The 9,753-nt window shown below is 34.4% G+C and overlaps 1 protein-coding gene across 1 annotated transcript in view; it reads right to left on the reverse strand.

The window, feature by feature from the left end:
- The window catches only part of kif4 (kinesin family member 4), a 251,636-nt gene that overhangs the window by 196,436 nt on the left and 45,447 nt on the right, over positions 1–9,753 (reverse strand). The window contains exons 2-5 of the mRNA XM_016480146.1: positions 7,719–7,842; positions 7,512–7,626; positions 1,787–1,977; positions 1,591–1,680 (exon numbers count right to left, since the gene is read on the reverse strand). Of these exons, the coding sequence (XP_016335632.1) occupies positions 1,591–1,680; positions 1,787–1,977; positions 7,512–7,626; positions 7,719–7,841 (519 nt within the window). The 5' untranslated portion in view covers position 7,842. The remainder of the gene's footprint in view (positions 1–1,590; positions 1,681–1,786; positions 1,978–7,511; positions 7,627–7,718; positions 7,843–9,753) is intronic.

The following is a 9,753-nucleotide window of genomic DNA, read 5'->3' on the forward strand; positions in this document are numbered from 1 at the left end:
GTTGTCATTCTTACACTATAATACTGAACTTTGATTTCAGTGATTTGGACTATGAGATGGACACTTGCTTCTTACACTCTATGTTGCACTTTACTTTTGCTTTAAAAAAAGGATTTCATAGAAATTTGGATTTCATTTGGTTTAATAAAATATAGTTTAATAAAATATTCTTAAGTAAAATTGTTGATTTTTTTGTGGGAAATTAATAGTTTAGATTAATCGATAAATTAGTCGATAGATTAATCGAAATAAAAATCGTCGTTAGTGGCAGCCCTAGTAAATATTAAGCCGCAAAACAGTTCGTATTTAAATGAATTCTGCGTGTCTCTGTCAATGAATGGCGCAGACATGCGTTTTTTTTTTACCACTCAGACTGAAGCGCGCGTGACGCTTGCGGTGATTTTAGCGTCTGCCGTCTCACTAAATGAGGACATAAATACATGAACAACATCTCCAGAACTGCTCTGACATTGGCAGAAATATATTACTATGTTCAGTAGAATGTACATAACAGGCTGCTGCTACTACTACTACTACAATTATTAAAACCTTATTTTTAAGGAATAATCATACAATATTTCTTCAGTGTTTTAATTGTAGTATTAAATTATCTTTATTTTCAAAAAAATAAAATTTGTTTAATTTTCATTACTTAAAAGATAGATTAAATGAATGTTTTATGCCTTAAAATATAAACACAACACAGAATTTGAGCAAAAAATCTATTGTAAGAATAAATGAGACTTGTTTTTATGCTTTCAAATAATTAGACATGCTAAAACAGAATGTGGGAACAATAAAACATAAGGTTGGAAAAAATAAAACATTTCATAGGGCCCTAAACATGTAATATTTGTTAAACTTTTAATAAATTGATGTTAAATTGTTTAAGTTTCATGATTTTAATTAAGTAGACATGCTTTTTGACTAATACAATTTAATTTAACCATTAAAAAGGAGTCCCCCCCAAAAGCCATAAACCTAGGGGAAACACTGCTGACTCTTCATTCTTGATCCGACACTATAAAGTGTCATTCCTGATCTGACAATATATATTTTTGTTAAGGAAAAATGACTGGAAAAGTGTAAAGCACTCAAGAACATGAATTGTTTTTCATGTTTTGACAATAAAGAGTAGTTTAAAAGTACAACTAACGGTCTGGTTTCTACAACATTCACTTAGGAGCAAAAATCTGCCTTTAAACTTGAAAGAAATAAAGATTTGAAATTTATGATGATAATTATCGATATCGACTGATATGAAAAATTTCATCGTAATAGTTTTTTGGCCATATTGCCCAGCCCTACTCAAACTCTTCTCACTGGATGCCATAGCACTGTTTAGTGGTTGTGTGATTGAGACTGTCTGCAAGTAAATGCATTTTCTCTAAACTTGCGCTGTGCTGTCTTTTGAGCAGAGCTGCTAAATGTGTGTGTGGCATGGTTCAAACGAGTTGCTCTGTTTGGTTCTGCTTTTGGTGCATTGGCAGTTTAATGTTTCTCATATGCAACAGAAATGGCAATGCTTATCATTTAGGTAAACTGGTATTATTTTATCACCCATTCCTAATTAGAAGTTGTAAAACATACTTTGATGCCATCTTTAGGATCCTCTCTGATACTGATGATGGGTTTGTCCTTTGATGTGCACAGCAGGTCCAGTATCTCTTCATTGTAAATCTAAGTTTAAAAAGAATAACACCATTGAGTTACACAAAATGAATATTGACTTCATTCATAAATTAAATCCATAAAGGAGAACAAGATGGTACAGAAGCATTTATACCTCAAGGTAAGATACAGCCAACAAAAATTCACAGTCTGCACATTTAGACTTTTCTTGAAAGATTCTTCGTATCACTCGTGGGATAACCCCAACCGTGGACTCGTTCTCTTGTTCTGATGTGTATGTGCCACCCATAGAGAATGTCTTCCCTGACCCTGTCTGCCCATAGGCCAAAACGGTGGCATTATAACCTGCAAATGCAAACAAAGAAAAAAAGAAAAGAAAAAAAAAGACATTTGTGAAATTTCTCAAAATATCTTGTTTCACACAAGAAAGTCATATAGGTTTAGAAAACCGTGAGTGTGAATCAACAATGACAATTTTCATTTTTGGGTAAACTATGCCTTTAAGATTGGTCAAGATAAAAAAAAATTATTACTTGTGGTAAATTATATATGTGAAATGTATTTGTTGGACATGTCTAATAAGATAACCAACCAATTCAAATAAATAATAATAAATAAATACATTTTTGCTTCACTCAGATGTGTTACAATAGAGAAGACCATTGCAAATTCCGTCTCATGCCAAACAGTGACCGTTTATCAGATTTGGTTTGTATGGAGCACCTAAGGGGACAAGGTGGAATAGAGGTTGACCGATTGATTGGTTTTGCGGATTAATTCAGCACTGTCAGTTATCGCCAAAAATCCGCAAAGTTTTTCCAGGTTGCATCCATTGCTGGAGCATCTGAGAAGGGTCTGCTGTCATTATACACTAATTAATCTTTTAACTAGATGCTGCATTAGTGGAGAACAGCAGTGTTTGCCGACACGGCTGAGAGGATGCTAGCATTAGTCACACCTCATGTGGTTAAAACAATGTGACAAAAATACACTCAAGCCCGACCCAAATGTTTGATGTCATGATTGTTACCATCTATTTGCATTAGTTTATAATCAGCTGGTTAATCATGCATTCCTTAGCCTGTGAAGCCACACAATTAAAGCTAGTGATGCAAGTAAGCAAATTGACATGTTCATGCAGCCATAGGGGGTGTGCGATATTTATTGTCTATGATAATATCGTAATTCTTATTTTAAGTATATGGGAGCTGACATTAGAGTATATATATGTCACTCATTTTGCAAAAAAAGCAAAGATATGTTGAGTCCAAAAGTACTCACTGCATGATGAATTCAATTAGAATGCCCCTAGAATTCTAGTTATGAAAGCAAATAATAGCCCTGTATGGGTTTTTACATTACATTACATTTAGTCATTTAGCAGACACTTTTATCCAAAGCGACTTACAAATGAGGACAATGGAAGCAATCAAAATCAACAAAAGAGCAATGATATACAAGTGCTATAACAAGTCTCAGTTAGCTTAACGCAGTACAAGTAGCAAGCGTTTTTTAAAGAATATAATAAATAAAAAGAAAACCGATAGAATAGAAAAAGAATAGAGCAAGCTAGTGTTAAAAGGTCTTTTTGCTTTTGTTAATTGTATAATAAATGAAAAGAAAACCGATAGAATACAAAAAGATTAGAAAGCAAGTGTTAGTTGTTGTTTTTTTTAAAGAAAACAAGCAGCAAATGAATAGAGTGCAAGTCTAAAAGGGACAAGTGTTTTATTTTTTTAGAATAGAATTAGAATAGAGTGTGCTAGAGTTAGAGGGTCAAATAAAGATGGAAGAGATGTGTTTTTAGCCGATTCTTGAAGATGATTAAGGACTCAGCTACTCGGATTGAGTTGGGCAGGTCATTCCACCAGGAGGGAACAAGTCCGTAAAAGTGATTTATTTTGGTTTTTGTATTTTATACTTATGAGATATGATACAGGTTACATAAAAACACACAAGCAAGAGTACCGTTTTTCCGAATATCAGCATGTGACCATGACCGCAAATGTGATAAAGATTTTAAAGAGTTCAACAAACAAGAAGGTAATATTGAGTGAGTTACACTTTAGACACAATATTCCCTGGTCTTCTCCGACAAAAAGAGCTCCAAACAAAGCTGGATAAGATCAGCTCTAGATGCCATTTACACTTATTGAAAATAGTGATATCTTCTATTTACCATCTAAAAGTAGCAGTTCTTTGCAATAAGTGTAAATAAATTAGATGCTATTTATACTTTATACTGGCAGATACAAACTATTTGCACCTCGGTATTGTTGTACATTAACAGGATGCAATAACAGTGTAAATTATTGTATTCATTAAAATTATAAATACTTTTATCATTATTAAACACTCGTTAAGCACTTTACTTCCACTTTTAGAACATTCTTCATTTTTATTGAAAATAAATTCTAATGTGATATGTGATGGGAAAAGTAAAAAGAGCGAGCTCGGCAAAAGCCGGACTCAAAACTGGTCAATCGTGTCACAAGCTAGTTCTCCACACCCAATCCGTTACTGCCTGCACTACTGAAGCCGTTATTCATGCGCGTCGTATTTGACCTTTTGTGGCATTGGAGGGCAGAGCTACTGTAAATTTGCACTTAGTAATAGACAATCCTAATAATCTTGTTTTCCATTTGCATTAAGATTATTTTTATTACCACACTGGCAGACAATTTTACTTAAAGGGGTCCTATTATGCTCTTTTACATATTCGTCGTAGTCCAAATGAGTCATTCGTTGTAGTTTTTGAAAAGTGATTTGTTAAATAAAATAGCTCCTTTTGAATTGGACTTTGAGCTTTGTAAATTTGCAGATCTTTTTTATGCTCAAACAGCAACATTACAGAATAACTAAAGTTGAAAAAGTGAAAAAGCATAATAGGACCCCTTTAAGTAAAATGCACTTCATTTAGATCCCCCTCAGGAAACAAGACTAAATATCTTATATCATTTTCTTATATAGAAAATCCATATTGATTTAAGAATTTTGAGATATTTGTACTTGAAATAAGAAAAAAATACTTAGTAAGAAAATCATTTTGCAGCGTGCATGAATGAAGTATTTAAACATCGCTTGCGCTTTAAAAAGGGGGAGGAGACAGAAAGAAACTCTGGGTTTCCCGAAGAAAACCTGCTCCTGACCAGATTAGGTTCACAGAGTAAGTTATCATGGTAACTGACTCCGAGTATAAGTTAACTCCCTTTCAGAAACGGGCTCGACTTACCCTGCTTTCTCGGGTTTGACATACCTGCAATTCTGAAACGGAAAAACCAGAGTTACCCTCATTTCAGGGTTAACATACTCAGAGTTTTCACTTAACCTCCTTTATGAAACGGGCCCCAGATGTTTTATTGGGCTATTATTATTTTTACATTTAGATATCCATGTTTGGCAGAGATCAAATCCTTCAATAAGAGCTTTTCTGTTAAACCGATACGTACTCTGCCCAGCTTTTTGCTTTATGCAATCTGGCAACCATTCACACGCGCTCTCTCTGCGGAGGTGCCGTGATCTGAAAACACCGACTTATGGTACTGTACAAGTAAGCTGGAGTTCAGCGATCTCCATTAGAGGTATTCTTCTTAAATGAAAGTGTCATTCAGCCAGTCTGTGTTCTGTCATGGATCTCGACTGTATTGTTTGCGATAGTGGCTGCTGATTGTAACGTTACTTAAGCAACCTCTGTGAAGCAATACGTTTTTTTGCAGTTGTTTTAAAAGAGAAACATTAATGCAATTTGGAATTATTGGAATTACTATTAGGAATTTCTCTTATTATATTTGAGAGTAGATTTTTGTTACACCAGTTTTCATAACGTAGACAGGGCGAGTGTATATCTGAAGTCTTTGGTGTTTATTTAGCCTCTAATTGATATCCTGTTATAAATCTGTACACTAACGTTAGATGAGGTAAAATAAACCATGCATACGAGTCGATATTCTATTGATTTGTGCTTATTGGTGAAAGAACAACTTCCGATGAAATTTAAAAATAAATTTCCCAAATGACAACAATCATTGCAATTCAAATTCAGCAAAATAATTTTTTTCATCATTTTAACCATTATACAGTAAGAAGAAATTATGACGAAAATGTGTAAGTTTCCACTGACTAAAACTAGACTAAAATGCTCAGACATTTAGTCGACTAAAACTTGACTAGAACTAAAAAAAGACAAGTTGACTAAATATGATAAAAACAAAAAAAAAACAAAAAAGTTACATTTGACAGGACCAAGACAATTAAAAATAGCTGACAAAATTAACACTATCACAACCTTGGTTTATTTGAGCGGTCGGACCATCTGAGTGATATATGGCAGATAAAAATAACTATTTGCAGAATTCTCGTTTTCTGCAGTGAAAGTATCAATCTATTTCGCTGCTCACTATGTTTCTACTACTGCTGATAAAATTATTGCATCATTACATCTTTAGCTGGGCAGCAGAGAGTGCTTAAATTAAGTAAGTTTGGCTCTAGATAAAAATACAGGATATAGTGCCGAAAGATCATTACCATAAACAACCCTGAGTGCTTGTAATGTATACAGCCATGTTGTTTTGATATGCTGCTCCCTTTAAACTGTAGAAACTGTCAAATGGTGCGGTCATGAAATAAAAAATATTTTAAATTAGGGCTGCAACTAACAATTATTTTCATAATCGATTAGTTTGGTCTGTTATTTTTCCGATTAATCGGTTACTTTATTTTTTAAATGTTACTGACAAAAAACACACTCTGCCACATTCTGCCCAGTGTCCTTCAAACAAACGTGCCAACTGAATGCTATGAAAACATAAAGTGCTTAATTTATTAGACCACCTGCAATAATAAAGAGAAAACATTTTAGGAATTTTAGGAATCTGTCAAAAAATTGTTTAAATCAAAAAATGTTATTGTCATTTATTGGGCAAATAAACTTAAACAACTAAATTATTAAATTTATTCACATAAAAAATGGCCTCCTATGCCGTTCATAACAGCTTGCATTCTTGCTGGCATTGTTTATGTACTTTTTGACTGTAATTGGGTATCTGAAAAAAAAAACACTATAAAGCTCTCTGCCTTTCTTTCACAGATAACAGCAATAATTATATTATAGCATTAGAAATAGCCTACTACTGTTACTAAAGAGTTTACGCATATTGAAGGACCAACCAATACAGAAAACTAAAAAATTATTTTGGTAATCACCAGTACTGTTAGTTTAGAGCAGCAGTGACACAAACCATAATTTGTTAAAAACCTAAATAACCTACATAAATTTGTTTTAATAAATTTGTTAAGCATTGTATATAGTGAATATAGTTTAAATCTCTGCATTAAAAATTAAAATAATAATAAAGATGATGAAGACGCGCACTCATCATCTGTCAAAGCGCCTGACAGGGCAAGCCATTACGCATTAGCTTAAAGCTTAAAATAAAGAATTCTCATGTTTTGGGCAGCTTGGATCACGTAACTCTCCCGCAGCATCTCATTCTGTTTCCTCCACTATTTTTAGATGCATTTTGTCCATAGAAATGCGTAATTCAGTGCTGTAATTTGACGCAACCTGCTGAAGTTGGACATGCACTGAGGGCAGACCCGACTAATCGATAATGAAAATCGTTGTCGATGATTTTCATAATCGATATTAATCGATTTTTCCAATTGATTGTATGCAGTATATTTAAAATAGGGCAGCAACAACTAGTGTCACGGAACAGACACTGTACTGATTCAGTGGCGCTGTACAACTGATTGTGTATTTTCAACAAATGCTGATGTTAACATTGACACCATGCTGGTGTGACCAAATTTAGCCACTTTGGGCTGCAAAAATCAGGGGGAAAAAGTATCAAAAATTCTAGCGGGACTGCTTTACAAACCTCTAAAAAGCCCTGACAATAATGGAGACACAGCAGTGTTAAATACTTCCTCCTGCTCTGTTGTGGGGTCAAAGACATAATCATAGGTGAAAGCCTTGTCATTTCCCACGATCACCTGAAAGGAAAACAAGATTTAATTAATATTTAACAACATGACTTTTTGATGCATAAATGTGAATAAAATAAGCAAGGTCTCATGACACAGACCTGAGGTTCACCGGGAACAAAAGTGAGACAGCACTGACATCCTTCATTGATCTCTTTGGAAACCAAAGGCCGGCATCTCATCACAACCCTCACAGGAATTACCTTCTCATCCTCCTTAGTCATCCTGGAAGAGCAGATAAAGTCACCAATTACAACCTGAACTCACATATTGTCTGAAAAAGCCAGTTTGCACAAAGGAAGACAAGCCAGGGCTCTACGCTTACTTTACTTTTTAGGAGCGCTTCCTAATTGAAAAATTTTAGGAGCACCTTCTAATCAATAATCCAAAGTTTGATTAAAAAAAAATTAGCCTTCCCATTACGAGGTGATATTTGACTCAAAGTGATTTACAGTGGAAATTTGTTTTTACCTTTGTAATGGCATTTTTTAAACTTTATTAAAAGTATGTCATCTTTTATGTCAAATTAAAAATATATATATTTTATAAGCTTTTTAAAAATTCTAATTAAAACGACAGAATAAGAACAAGTAGAATAAGAAGAATAAGTTACCAATCAAATTATAGTTTAGAAAATGGTAATAAAATACGAAAAGAACTCAGAGTTCAACTGTGTCGGAACAAACTCAGCTTGATAATGCTAGATAACTTTGATAGAAAGGTATGTAATGGATTACAATCAACCAAAAAGACAGCTGTTAGTATGACCATATTTACACAACTATCAATACTTAGTCGGGCAACTCTTAGCCTTAATGACAGCCTGTAGTCTCCTGGCCTGGGCATGCTGTCATCCAGGTTCATGCAAACCTGAACTTCATTTTTTTTCCCAGACTCTGTCTGAATAATTTTTGGTCCCAAATTTTTATCAGTTTTACTGGTAGTCCACTGTGTGAAGAATTTTTAGGTATAATTTGTCACAGTTTACTTTATTTTGCTATCCTCTTTTACATAAATTAACTATAGTGTCCTGCACCCACTAGTAAAAACTTTTTTTTTTTAATTATATCTGGCCTCTGTATAATTTTTGGTTTGACTGTATATCCTTCGGTTATTTTCACACTTAATTATGCCCATTAAAATGTATTTTACAAGTTTTTGTTACTTTCACTGTTCTTTTTTTTTTTGCTCTATGGTACATCATCTTTCATTTAATAGCATTAGAGCTGCTCCATTGCAGCGGCTTAGTACTGTAATCACACACTTTGCTGTAATAATGCTGGGAACCACTCGTTATAAATCTCCTAACCATGATATTTTCAGAAATAGAAATCGCGGTTTTTTTTTTCATCTGAAACGTGCTGCGATTTATATTCCAAAGCCACTCATATAATGCAGAAACACTCAAGCAAGCAAAACACGTGCACGTATTTGTACTGGAGCAGAATGAGCGGGACAAGTAGTACAGCCTAGCGCATTTCACACAGGCTGCTAGATTCACTTTAGCCAGAAAGTCGTGTATGCCTAGGGTTGAAAATAAATTATGTTTATAGTGAATGCCCCTATATAAATGGTCTTATTTTTACGGTTTAGTTTTAATCCAAATGATGCATGTGCTAAGTGAGTGAACATCAAAGACCACACAACTGAAGCGCGCGCACTCTCTCTCTCTCCCTCCCTACCGTTAAGTAACTTGTGGATTGTTTTACTTGTTTTTGACACATCCGACCGAACTACAAACTTTCCAGTGATGTCTGTGAGAAAGGTATATTCACTCGACAAGTTTGCGCATGTGCGCCGCCGCGCGCTCAACCCACTCTCCGTGCTTTGCTTATCAGCTTGCACACGTCAGCTATACAGGCGTTAATACTGAATTTTAACATTATATTCATTGCATACATATACTTCGTAGAAATTAGAGCCCGACCGATATATCGTTTTGCCGATATTATCAGCTGATATGAGCCTGTCGCCGATATATCGGTATTGGCGAATATGCCGCCGATATGAACTTTTTTTTACAGAACATATAACGCAGATAAAATGCTTGAAATGGTGTAATTAGTTTGTCCAGCAGAGCGCGCTCCATTGTTTGCTACTGGCAACCTGGATGAAACGCTTTAAAGCTTATGTCTA

This window comes from Sinocyclocheilus anshuiensis, unplaced genomic scaffold (assembly GCF_001515605.1).
Source record: "Sinocyclocheilus anshuiensis isolate Anshui unplaced genomic scaffold, SAMN03320099.WGS_v1.1 scaffold133, whole genome shotgun sequence".
Lineage (NCBI taxonomy): Eukaryota > Metazoa > Chordata > Actinopteri > Cypriniformes > Cyprinidae > Sinocyclocheilus > Sinocyclocheilus anshuiensis.